The sequence below is a fragment of the Cucumis sativus genome, chromosome 5, assembly GCF_000004075.3.
Source record: "Cucumis sativus cultivar 9930 chromosome 5, Cucumber_9930_V3, whole genome shotgun sequence".
In the NCBI taxonomy this organism is placed as follows: domain Eukaryota; kingdom Viridiplantae; phylum Streptophyta; class Magnoliopsida; order Cucurbitales; family Cucurbitaceae; genus Cucumis; species Cucumis sativus.
In genome coordinates this window covers 27,587,578-27,601,690 of record NC_026659.2, presented here as the reverse complement: position 1 = coordinate 27,601,690, position 14,113 = coordinate 27,587,578, and the positions used below count along the sequence as shown (strand labels likewise).

The 14,113-nt window shown below is 27.8% G+C and overlaps 1 protein-coding gene across 1 annotated transcript; it reads left to right on the top strand.

Moving 5' to 3' along the window:
* Positions 1–7,648: 7,648 nt before the first annotated feature.
* On the top strand, positions 7,649–13,573 carry LOC101213643 (protein DETOXIFICATION 13). The gene is made up of 7 exons (XM_004135023.3): positions 7,649–8,094; positions 8,809–9,353; positions 9,474–9,560; positions 9,671–9,727; positions 10,326–10,564; positions 10,903–11,108; positions 13,317–13,573. The coding sequence occupies exons 1-7, from the start codon at positions 7,831–7,833 to the stop codon at positions 13,374–13,376; spliced, it is 1,458 nt and encodes a 485-aa protein (XP_004135071.1). The 5' UTR covers positions 7,649–7,830; the 3' UTR covers positions 13,377–13,573.
* The last annotated feature ends 540 nt before the right edge of the window (positions 13,574–14,113 follow it).

Genomic DNA, 14,113 nt, shown 5'->3' with positions numbered 1-14,113 from the left:
AAAAAGCGTCAAGTAATCGACTGTCAAGTATAGTTCTATTGCTTGACACTAAAAAAACGTCAAGTACTCTATTGCTTGACATCATTTTTGTAATCGACTGTCAAGTATAGTTCTATTGCTTGACACTAAAAAAACGTCAAGTACTCTATTGCTTGACATCATTTTTGTATCAAGTAAGATAGTATACTTGACAATATTTACACGTCGAGTAAATTATATACTTGACTCTATTTACCTGTCAAGTGAGATAGTAAACTTGACACTATTTACAAGTCGATTAAGATATATATTTGACTCTATTTACCTGTCAAGTGAGATAGTATATTTGACATTATATATATGTCAAGTAAAATTTTATAGTTGACACTATATATCCATCAAGTAAAATGGTATATTTGACTCAAATAAGATAGTATATGTGACATGTATTTAATGTCATGTATATCATTTATTATATTAAATATACTAAATTTTTCTTTTTTCATTTTTTATTTCCTGCATTACATACATTTGCTTCAATAAGACATATCCATAAACAAAACAAATTCTCCAACGAACAATTACACAACAAAAAAAAAGGACAAAAAGTTTAGTATAATATGTAAACCAACAATAATTTCATTATTCTCAACAATGTCATCAACAATTACACAATTCCAATCCAATATAGCCAACTAAAATTTCCTATATGTGTCATATTCCAAAATATTAAATGATAATAGTTGTCTTATATAATCAAAATTGAAGCCTATCCCCGTATATCTTTTGCCCTCATAATGGCTATGAACAAAACGTTTCCACAAAAAAGGTTATGAGCATTCTCATATCTTAGCCATTTACAAAATTAACATGATCATATCTAGGTGTGTCTCTATCATATGTACCGAGCTAAAAATCCAGTCCACTCCCCTCGTCTATCCAATTCAAGCTGTGTGTATGGGCTTCTTGTATCAATCTATAAAACATAAAAAGTAGAATACACTTTGTAAAATATTTGAGTTAGTCATAATATACTATCTATAACTTTACAATGTAAATAGTTTAAAAACATACCGCACCAGTGATAATGTTTGTGTCCTTAGTCACAATTTCTTGCATGTATCTCATGACATAATATCCACATTCAACCGTACCTACTTGTAAAGAACACTATAACACAACCAATTAACAATGCATATATATTATATTATGTGCTAGATTAAAATAAAAATTATTTTATAAATATATTTACCTTTACCAATATATGCATGATTGGCTACCATAGCAGGATAGCCACACATAATACAACTTAAAATATACAATAACTGTGTAATATATACATGATTGGCTACCAATGCTACGGGGCTACCAAGGCTACAGGATAGCCACAAGACCAAGGCTATGGGGCTACCAAGGCTACAGGATAACCACAAGATAGTATGATTCAAAATATACAATAAGTGTGTAGTATTTGCATGATTTCCAAATGAGAAGGATGATTACATACCTCAATCATATTGTATATTTTTTCTTTCAACTCAGTCGGCACCAGCTTCCAAGATGCATGTGTAATTGGGATATGATGATGCACACAAGATCCAATTTGAGGGTCTAATTTAATTTATGAATCCTAATTCAAGACAATAATCATTAAAAACCCATTAATTTACATATTATGAAATATTTGAATTGCCTCATACACCCATTCTTTTTAGTGTATAATTAAATTTGACGGTCTAATAGATAAGTTGGATCACTTAAATATTAATTTTGAAAGTTCAAGGAAGTAAATTTAACATTATCATTATACTTTAGAGACAATATTTGTCATTTGCCATAAAAAAAGTACAAATTGTAATTGAATTGCATTGGATGGCATTCATCTAAAGTATGAATCTTACCAATAATAGTAAATATATCAATTCATTACTCGTTACTATAAAAAAAAATGGCATTCATCTAAAGTATGAATCTTACCAATAAGAGTAAATATATCAATTCATTACTCATTACTATAAACAAATCAATATGATAATTATAACCATAACGACAACAAATTAATTACGGTCTAAAACATCCAAGAGTCACCCTTAATTTCTCATTACTCATTCCTGTAAAAAAAAAACAACAATAAAGAAAAATGATGGTCTTCTCTATTTGTCAATTAGATTATACCATTTGTTTACGAATTTGAACATAAACAACATAAACATATAACACAAATAAATATAAATATACGAGAGTCATTCTCAATTTTCTTCTCTTTGTGTTTTTCTCACTTTGGGTTTACAATATCATCCTTAATTACAAGATATAAATCAAATTCAATGGAGCATTATTCATAGAAAAATGTTAAATACAATAAGAATGAGGAGCATAAAAACCTTTGAACGCGGAAGTAGTTCGTCATGCAGAAGATGTTCGCAGTCATGGAAGCCGTTCACTGTGGAAGTTGTTCGCTGCGTGGAAGCCGTTCGCTGCGTGGAAGCCGTTCGTCGGGTTGAAGCTGTTCGCAACGGGTTGAAGCTGTTCGCAACGGGTTGAAGCTATTCGCCGGGTGGAAGCTGTTCGTCGAGTGGAAGCGTTCGTCGTGTGGAAGCCATTCGCCGTTTGCTGCTCTGTGTTGTGTGGAAGTCATCCGTTGATTCGAAGAAGTGGTCGTTCGCTTGTGTTGTGTGGAAGCATGGAGATGAGAATAGGGTTTCATCGTGGAGACGTGAGGGATTACTAAAAATAGGGAAATAAAAGATTTTAATATATTTATTTGATATTTTTAATTAAATGAATTTAATAAATTTAATTAAAATATTTTTATTAAAATATTTCAATAAATATATTTGATAAACTTTTCAAAAAATTATTTTTTTTCATATATAAATATAAAATAAAACAAGCTTGGGAAGCAAGAATTTTTTCCATATATATTGTTTTAAGGTTAAAACTTGGAAAGCAAGAAATTTTTCATCTTTTCATTGGATACCTTTTTTAACAATATATAAAAGGAAAGAAGTGTTATTGAGGAAATTGAAAAAAAAAGCCCACTAATCATTTTCAATAATCGACATGCAAATTTCTATAGAAAAAAATGAAAGAGACATTAAAAAAGAAAGAAAATTACATGAGTTTTTGTTAACTTTTGAGAAAGATCCATGGATTGATCGTGAAAATATAAAGATTTGAGATGATGAATATTTTTTGAATTAGGGAATAAGGTTTTTATAGGAGAAATTAGGAATTGATAATAGAAAATAAGTTGAAAGGGTGAAAATTTGAAAACAATGGATTTGTACAGTATCTTGTTTTCAATTTGTTATTATTATTATTTTTCTTTATTTCTTAGTTTTTGATAATATTTTTTTTAATTATATCATTTTTTAAAAAAACAAATAGAGCGGTTTGTGAGTTTTTGTTTCAACTTATTTGTTTTTATTAATTTATTCTTAATTTTCGCTCTCATTAACCAATTTTCTTAAATTATGTTTTAGGTTTCCAAGATCTTCGATCTTTCCATAAAAAGAAACAAAAAAGAAAAAAGAAACCCTAAATTATTTTGATTTTAATTTTTTTTTGGTAAATAACTAAATTGAGTTATATATGCTCACTCTAATAAAATGATTTTTTTATTAAACAAAACTTCATAAAATCAAGTTGATGTGCGAGAACTTAATATTATATCACTTACCAATACAATATTTAGATATGCATCTCTAGGATATCATCTATTTTTGTTTATCAAATTGTCTAATCATGTCACAAAATTTGTAATTTTTTTATGTGATTAGTGATAAATGATGTGTAAAAGTAAATAATTATGAAGATATACCAATAAATTGGATCTATTATTAATCTACACTACAGATAAAAACTAAACAATGGAAAAAGTTGATCCATTTAAAATTTATTAAAATGTTTCAATAAATTTCATTAATAATCATTTCAATAAAATATTTTAATGAATTTCTTTGATGAAATATTTAAATAATGTTATTTAGTGAAACACTTCAACAAATCTGTTTTGGTAAAATATTTCAATAAATTTATTTTAACAAAAGATTTCAATAAATTATTTTAGTGAAAGATTTCTAAAATTTTCTTTAATAATCTTTTCATTACAATATTTTAATCAATTTATTTAGTAATCTTTTCATTAAAATATTTTATAAAATTTATTTTTAAAAATATTATCAATAAATTTATTTAAAGGAAAATTTTAAATAAATTTATTTTAATGAAAGATTTCAATAAATTTATTTAATTATTTTTTATTAATTTTTTTAATAAATTTATTTCATAATATTTTCGTTAAAGTTTTTAACAAATACATTTAATAATGTTTTCATTAATATATTTTAATATTTATTAAATAAGCATTTCATCAAAATACATTGATAAATTTATTTAATGAAAGATTTCATTAAAATATATAAATTTTGTATAAAATATTTTAATAAATTTATTTAATGAAATATTTTCAATAAAATTATTTAAAGGAAAGATTCAATAAACTTATTTTAATGAATTCAAAAAATTATTTTAGTGATAAATTTCAAAAAATTTATTTAACAATTTTTTATTAAAGTATTTTAATAAATTTAATTAATAAAATTTTCATTAAAATGTTTTAATAAATTTATTTAAAGAAATGGTTTCAATAAATTTATTTAAATAAAATATTTTCAATAGGTTTATTTAAAAGAAAGATTTTAATAAATTTAATTTAAGTAAAGATTTCAACAAATTTATTTTAGTGAAAGATTTGTAAAAGTTTGTTTTAGTGAAAGATTTCAAAAAAATTATTTAATAATATTTTATTAAATTTATTTAATGAGTTTTTCATTAAAATATTTTAATAAATCTATTTAAGGAAATATTTTCAATAATTTTAGTTAAAGGAAAATTTTCAACAAATTTATTTTAACGAGAGATTTTAATAAATTTAATTTAATCAGAGATTTCAAACATTATTTAAGTGAAAATTTTCAAAAGATTTATTTTCATAAGTTTGATTTTAAAAAAATTATTTTAATAAGTTGATTTTAAAAATTATTTTAATAAGTTGATTTTTATACTTTTTATTTTCATATTTTTAAACGTTTTATATTTAACATTTTGGCAATTGACATTTTAAAAGTGTTAAATAAAAAATGTTAACTATACTTGACATTGTTTTCGCGTCAAGTAAATGTCCACTATACGTGACATGAAAAAAACGTCAAGTAAAATCTCCACTATATTTGACGCGAATAAATTGACAAATAAATCTCCACTATATTTGACGCGAAAACCATGTCATATAAAAGTTAACGTAAAAATTTTCTTTTTTAAAACCATACCTGACATGTTTTTTGTGTCAATTAAATGTTCACTACTTTTAACCCGAATAAAATGTCACGTAAAATCTACTTTATACTTAACGCAAAAAAAAAACGTCAAATAAAGCTAACATAAAATAATTAAAAAAAATTCGTGAAAACTTCATATTTTTTAAGACTATACTTGACGTTTTTTCTTTAACATAGTTCATACTTGACGTTTTTTTAATAAAAACGTTAAGTATGTAAAAGTTGCTAGCGTCAAGTAAACTCATTTTTGTAGTAGTGATATACACACTCAATGTGATTCGTTTTCATTAAGCACTTCATAATCACAATATAAGATTCAAGAAATATCAATTCTTTTATTCTCTTGGATTTAGTCATTAGTTCTTTAAGTGTTAGATGTGGGAAATTAAGTCATAATGAATATAATTTTTTTTATATATATTGCAAATATAGCGATATCATACGACTATTAGAAGGTAATCATAGGATCATCAGATGACTATCAAATAGTAATCATAAAATTATCAAATTTGTTATTTTTGCAAATTTAAAAAATGTTGTGAGATGAGCTCTATCATCGTAGATTTTTTTACTATTTTTGCAAAAGCCCATTTTGAGTTTTTGATTTTGGTCTCAATTTAGTTCTCAAGTATCAAAACGTTATAATTTTATCTTTACGATTTGAGTTTTATTTTCATCCATAAAATTTAATATTTTACATTTTTAATCTCATTCTTATCAATATTTATTAATTAACTCAAGGTAACTATTGAAAATAATTTTAAAATAGTGAAATATAATTGAATAAATTTTTTAAAAATAGTAGATTTTACAAAATATTTACAAGTTATAACAAAGTGATAAATTATCTCACTGACAGTCATTGATATGCTATAGTGATAGAATTTAAAATTTTTCTATAGCTTGTAAATATTTTGAGTTATTTTGGTGTTTTAAAAATGTCTTATAATCAACTACAAATTTGTTTTATTATTTTAAATCTACAAATATATAAGACGAAAAATAAGTATTTGGTAAAAAGAAAGAAAGGTTAAAAGAGTACAAATATTAAAATGTAGAGAATAAATTGAAATAAAATATAAATATCAAATAGTGCATGATATTATACAAAATAAGATATCATAGTACATGGTATAAATGCTACCGCAATTGATGCCTTTCATTTCCCGACATTTATTTATTTCCTTTGTTGATACGTTACTTCCAAACTATTCTATATTTTGTTTTTTTCAAAAATAACTTTATTTAACCCCTTTCAATTAATAAATTCAAGTGAAAATGAGAAAAACTATGATTCAACCAATAACCAAACCAACATATTAACATATAAAATCTTGGGGTTTTTCTTTACAAAAATGACCATTAACAGGAAAATTACTCTGACAATTTTATTTTTACATTTTTAAAAATAGCAAAATAAATAAAAATATTTACTAGCTATAACAAAATTTTAGATTATATTAACGATAGTCTTTTATTACCATAATATATCAATGACTATCTGTGATAAAATTTGTTATAGGTTGTAAATATTTTGTAAAATTTCTCATTTTTTAATAGAAAAGCAGCCTATAGACCATAACACATATTTTTGCATATTGCAAATATGATAAATATAACAAATAATTAGATATATTATGAACAATTTTGTAATTTATAAAATGGAGTATCATGGATCTTATTATTTAATTTTTTTTTGCTGTTTTTGCAAACGTCTCAATTAGTTACACTCTAACAAACTCACTAAATTTTTTTATCAAATTATATTTTTGACAATTTTCCTATAATCTTTATATTAAAAATATATATTTTGAAACATAGTAAAACATGACCTATGTAATAGTTTATCTATAATGAATCACATTATAATATTTTATTATATCTCTAATTTTTTTAAAAATATTTTATTTAAATTATGAAAATTTATCTTTTTAGTTCTTAGATTTTGATTAAGGCATGCCTTTGATGTTATGTGAGTTTATAAGAATAGACTCATCTTCCATGAGTTTTCAAAATATATGTTTTCAATTATAAAAATTTTAAAAATTATGTTTAAAAGTTCCTTTATTTAACTTTATACTTTTATTATAATTATAACTATTTTAAATTAGAAGAGTGACTTCTAAAAATTATATACTCCTCAAAACTTTTTTTTTTTAATTTTAAATATTATTCGTAAAAAATCAAACATAAAAAACTTATAAGTATAAACTTATTTTTGAAAAAGCGAGAATCGAGAGGTTCTATTGTTATTTCTAGAAATACCAAAAGCACTTGAAACTAACAAAAAGTAGTTTCCCTTTTAATAAATTTGTACAAAAAAACAAATGAGTTAGAAAGCACATGTGAAACCAAAAAAAAAAAGAAAAAAAAAAGGAAGAAACGACGAAAGATAAGAAGCCATACAACTTACGACTCTCTCCTTGGGCAGGAAGGAAAGGAGAGTATGAATGTCTGAGCTCCTCACCCGCTGAGCCGAGGAACCGCGGTGGAATTTGACAACCAATCCATGGAGAACAGGAAGAATTGCTCCATGGAAGAGAGTTTACTGGCGAAGCAGAAGGAAACCAATCTCTCTTCAACAACTACAGCTGTTTACTTGGAAGAGATGAAGAGAGTTGGATTCTTGGCCGCGCCGTTGGTCATCGTCACTTTCTCTCAGTTTATGTTGCAGATTATTACGATGATGATGGTCGGTCATCTCGGTGCTCTTGCACTCTCGAGCACCGCCATAGCCGTTTCCATTTCTGCAGTTACAGGCTTCAGCGTTCTCGTAAGTAGTGATTTAAGATGCTTTATGTACCTTTTCCCCATTTCTTAGTTAATTAGTTATGGATACTTCAGAGCAAGGTTTAATCTCACGATTCTCGTCACCGAAAGTATATCCGTTCATGTGCGTTTCGTCTTTCTTCGAGAATAATTGCATTTTTATTTGGTTTTGTTATTATTTATTTTCCAAAAGGATGGGTCATATTTTGGTTGCTTTAGTTTAATTTTGTTGACTTGAAGGAAGTGGATGGGAAATCCTATTGAATTATCATGAGGTAGAAATAATCCTATTGAATTGTTATCATAACTCTAGTTTATACTGGATCTGCTAAATGTTTAAGTTTTGAAACATAGGTAGGGCTGCTCACTGGTGTTTTTGAACTGTAATCTCGTGAGGATATTGATGCCAATTTGTTTATCTCTTCCATTTTCATTCAAGATGGGATTAAGCCCATATTATAGTTCGAGCGAGCCACTGTCATATTGCATCATTGTTGTTGTTTTTTATGTTGCCATAAATTCAGGAAAGAACTATGAAATTCCAAGTATATCTAAGGCTATTGAAAAATGGTGTCCAAATGCTAATATTTAGACCCAGGTTATGTACCTAAAGAAAAGCTAGTCAAGTTCAAATATTATTTTCTGAGCCAAGTAACTACACTAAATTTTTTCTTCCGGTTCCAATAATTGGCTGGATTTTCACCTTGGTACAAAACAGTTAGGTTTGTCCAGTGCCCTCGAAACTCTATGCGGACAAGCTTATGGAGCTCAGCAATTTGAAAAAGTTGGAGTTCAGACTTACACTGCTATCTTTTGTGTCTTCTTAATTTGCTTTCCTCTGTCCCTAATTTGGCTTTTCTTGGAAAAACTACTTCTATTCGTTGGCCAAGATCCTCTGATTTCGCACGAAGCTGGGAAATTCATTGTTTGGCTGATTCCTGGGCTCTTTGCTTCTGCATTTCTCCAACCACTTGTGAGATATTTCCAGGCACAAAGCTTAGTAATTCCCATGGTCATTTTCTCTTGCATCACTCTCTTCTTCCACATACCACTCTGTTGGTTCATGGTGTACAAGACTGGACTTAGAAATCTGGGAGGAGCATTATCTATGAGTTTTTCATACTGTCTCAATGTGATTTTGCTTGCATTATACATGAAATTCTCACCCAAGTGTGAGAAAACTCGTGGAGTTATTTCTATGGAGCTGTTTCAAGGAATTCGAGACTTCTTTAGCTTGGCAGTTCCTTCTGCGGTGATGGTTTGGTAATTTACCTGTATCTTTTATTCTATATATTTTTTTTTAAATCATGAACTGTGGCATCTTATTGCTTTGAACAACTTTTTAAGGCGATGAAAATAATAGCTCAATATTTATCTTTGTAGCCTTGAATGGTGGTCATTTGAGCTGATTATCTTACTATCAGGGCTACTGCCGAATCCAGAGCTTGAAACTTCAGTTTTATCTGTCTGGTATGTCAGCTCTATCTCATAAAGAACACAGAAATATTTCTAAAGTTATTGTGATAGCTTAGGGTACTAGATGGAAGGAAATTATATTAACAGTTAGATCTTCTTTGCAGTCTTCAGACAATTGCTTCCCTTTATTCAATAGCATATGGACTTGGTGCTGCAGGAAGGTATGTTCTAAGAGACGTGCACACATGCTTAACTTTTTGCACATCCACACATCAGTGAATATTAGCATGCACACATGACGTTATTATCAATGAAGAGGTCTTTTTACGTTTAGACTAGTTGAATATTAGCATTCAACTTTCATAAGATATAGTAACAAGATGACTAATTTTAATAACTTAACTACATAATTCTGTGTTTACATATTATGAAGTGAAGCTCAGCAATTGATAGAATAATCACAGCAGAAAGTATAGGAACTAGATTTTGATTCCTATGCTAAATTTATTTGCTTTAAGGAAAACAGTATTCCCGTCTAGTTTCATGGGCGTTATATGATGTACTTCACATAAAACGGAAATAAAAGATAGTCCCAATTTAGGTGTCCAAGCCTTTAAGTTGGAGGTTCAGGATTCAATCTTATCAAAAGTAAAATAAAAACAAACACTAGCATTCAAAGTGATTTTAGATGTTCAATTTAGTAATTGTATTCTGCTTAAGCTTTTAAGTTATTATAAATTGTAAATAATTTAAGATGGTGCCAACAAGTAGAGGAATCCATTCTTATGTGATTCATTTTATTAATTGCTGCTGTCACAGCACAAGAGTTTCCAATGAACTAGGTGCTGGGAATCCACAGGCGGCTCGTCGAGCAACAAGGGTTGTTTTATTCCTCGCCATCTTGGAAACCTTAACATTGAGCACAATCCTTTTTGCCCTTCGTCACATCTTTGGTTATACTTTCAGCAATGAGAAGGATGTTGTAGCTTATGTCGCCTCCATGGCACCTCTGGTTTGCATATCCGTGCTAATGGACGGAATACAGGGAGTCCTTTCAGGTTAAACATCTCTGCTATGATCCAGAAAAACTAAACAATTCAGTGAAAAGTTCAAATATTAATTTATGAATGATATATCACTCATGATAGTTTTACTGCTCCATAGTCTTTTTGAGTAGATTTCGATTTAGGACAGTTTTGGATTGACTTTTCAACTGCTTTAAGCAGTCAAACATACCTTAATTTTGGGGGACAATGACAAATTCCATCTTAAACAAGCAATAATAGACCCTGTCGAGACTCGGACAGAAAACAATCTAATTCCAGTAAAATATATTCATGTATATTTATTTTAAGGGCAATTTTATGTGGAGCTGAAATGTAGTTTCTTCAACCAGGCATTGCTAGAGGGTGTGGATGGCAGCACATTGGTGCATATGTAAACTTCGGGTCCTTCTATCTTTGTGGGATTCCAGTTGCTGCCCTTCTTGGTTTCTTGGTTCATATGAAAGGAAGAGGTCTTTGGATTGGCATACAAATGGGTGCTTTTGTGCAAGTCACGTTGCTCTCCTTCATTACAAGTCGAATAAATTGGGAAGAACAGGTACTCTCACTCTTTCAATCAATCATGCTTTTGTTCCTTTTATTTCCTAACTCTAATTCTTAGATTTATGGCATCCATAAATAATAGTTTAAAAGGTCAAATTATATTTTTTTTCCGACCAACGTTTGATAACTTTCTATTTCTTTTTCCCTTTTATTCCTCGATATCCATTCTTTTAATGCTAGTATGCTACATATGAGTGACTCTTCTAAAATAAACCAACTATAGTATAAATAAATAGATTGTATTGTATCATATATTAATAGGGATGATCAAACCGATTACAGTTGGTTTAGTGTCAAATCGACTTCGACATTGATGAGTAAGGGTCGATCATTTCCGTCGGTTTAACACTTAAAAATATTTTTTGAAAATTCTCGATTTGAAACTTTCTGAAATCGACTTTAGTTTGGTTAGTCGGCTTGCTTTTTCGTTTAATCATGCTCACTTCTAATATAAATATACATATCCCACACATGATTTTTAGTTTTACTTTTTCTCAGTAAAATAGGACTGTGATTTGGGACACAGACTTCTTTCTTATTGGGTTCTCTCTCCTTCCTTCCTCTTTACACAACCCTTAAAGTAGTAGTTCCAGTTAAGTCAACCAAGTTGACTTAAGAGAATAAAATAAGGTTAAAAGGCGTTGTTAGTCCTTCAAATTTCATTAAATTAACAATTTGGTTTCTAAATTATCTATTTAGTTTCTATGAATTGTAACAATCTAGTCTCTAGATTTCTATTAAAACTTTTGTTAACTTGCCATCAAATTCCTCCTCTTTTTCTGTTGTAGCATTTTTTTTAAAAAATTGTAATGATGGACTATTTTAGCAATAATAATTAAGAATATAGCAACATTTTAAAAATATTGCCAAATATAATAAAACTATTTTCAATATTTACAACATGGTCTATCAGTGATAGACTTATATCATTGATAGAATTTGACAAATTTTGCTATATTTGTAAATTTTTTAAAATTGTACTATATACTTAATTAATTTTAATTTAATTGTTAAATTTGCAATTATCTCTTTTTTTCGTGGGTCAGGCTATTTCTCTAACTAAACCTACAACCATCAATCTTAGTGGGCTTTTAAAAACAAGAACAAAATCAAGGCCCAAAAGTAACTGTTTTGATCCAAACCGAGTCTTTCGGCCCACTATTTATAACTATTATTGTATTTCATAAGAGAAGGAAGATGTTTGTATTTGTAAAATAATAACTACAATTAAGGAAGATGTGCTCCCTCATGTTCGAACCAAGGTGTTAATGTGACCCTTGAAGGAGTACCATACATGGCACCTGGCAAGGCAATCCCCTTGAAATTTTAAATTTGACGAAGTTCGAGACTAAATTTTTAATACAAACAATAAAAAGTAATTTTTTTTGTTTATTTCATCATTATTATTTTGATATTGTAAGTTTTGGAACTTGGTGTAAATATACAAGTTTCAAAATCTATTAGAAAAATGTTAGTCTTAAATAAACATGACCTTCGAAATTAAATTCAAGACTATTTATTTTGAGGTATAACAATTTTAGTCTTAGCAACGAAGTGGTTAGCAACATTTTAAAAAATTGTCTATATAGTTGATAGACGCTTATGGTTTATCAGTGATGGAAAAATATTTGCAATATTTGCTATATGAATTATGTAAATATTCTTTTTAATGATTTTGCAATATGAATTATGTAAATATTCTTTTTAATGATTTGTTATAATTGATATCTTGGTACAAAGGTAAGAGAGAGCAAGAGAATTGCTCTCTATCAACTTTAGGGTGGCAGAGTTTGATTCTCAACCAAAAATGGTCTTTCCCTCAAAACAAATACAAAATATTTGATTCTTTCTATTTTCTTTTGTTCATAAATTGAAGTTGAATTTTTTATATTAAATGTTATAATAACTAAATCACAAAGGGAATTGCTTTTTAAGTGACAATGTATACATCCATGCAAATCCATTATATCATGTCTTCATTTCTCTATTAATGAATATTAGATGTGATTATTATCACTATTTTTGATAAAATGTGAGATTGTCCGTGATTGAATCTCTAGTATTGTATTTGATAGTATATGTTTATGTAACTTCAATTATGTTTATATTTGACAATCATTTTGCTTACTGTGCATGGTACTATGAATTAAAGACGTTTGTATTTTTTATGGTTACAATCTTATATATTTCATTACATATGCAGGCGAGAATGGCCAGTGATAGGCTTTTGATTTCAGAGGTCAATTACTCAGAAGGTTACTGATTTATATAAATGGAGCAAGCAGATCTTCTAATTATAACGAGGATTTGATTTTTCTCATCATTTTTTGCAAGTAAAATATTTAAGTCTGGGATTTTGGTCAAGGCATTCATGCTTTAAGGTTTAAAGTTTTGTAAGAGAAATTATACAACTTATAATAATTTATTAAAGTAATTATTACTTGAGAAATCTTCAGGCAAGAAGAGCTGGTGGGAGTGGTTGGCTGCACATCTTCCACAAATCCAACATAGAATAATATTACTAAGGTAATTATTGAATTAATTATTATTACTTTAAAAAATAAGTTTGAATTACGTGTTAAACCTTTGAGCTTTGAAACTACCTAACGAGTTAAGTTTTCAAACTTTAAAGAGTATTAAATAAGTAACCGAGCTTTCAATTTTATCTCAGTGATCAAGCAAACTTATGAACAGTCCTCCCTCATGCACTTATGTATGTGTGGTCTTATTTTATATTAAGTTTGGCCATTTCTATAAATAAATTATTTTACTCTCCTTTCTCCACCTTCTACTGATCTACTTGAAGAATGAATTCCATTCATGGGTGGATTAAAGTCACTCAATTAATCACTTTATAAACAACCTTTTCTTTTTATAGTCCACTAAATTCACATTTAATTAATACTTTTTTTCATTAATTACTTTCGTCGATAATTTCATCTTGAGAGGTCATCATTTTCCATGAAAATATGACTTTCTTCAAACTATAAACAAAAGTCA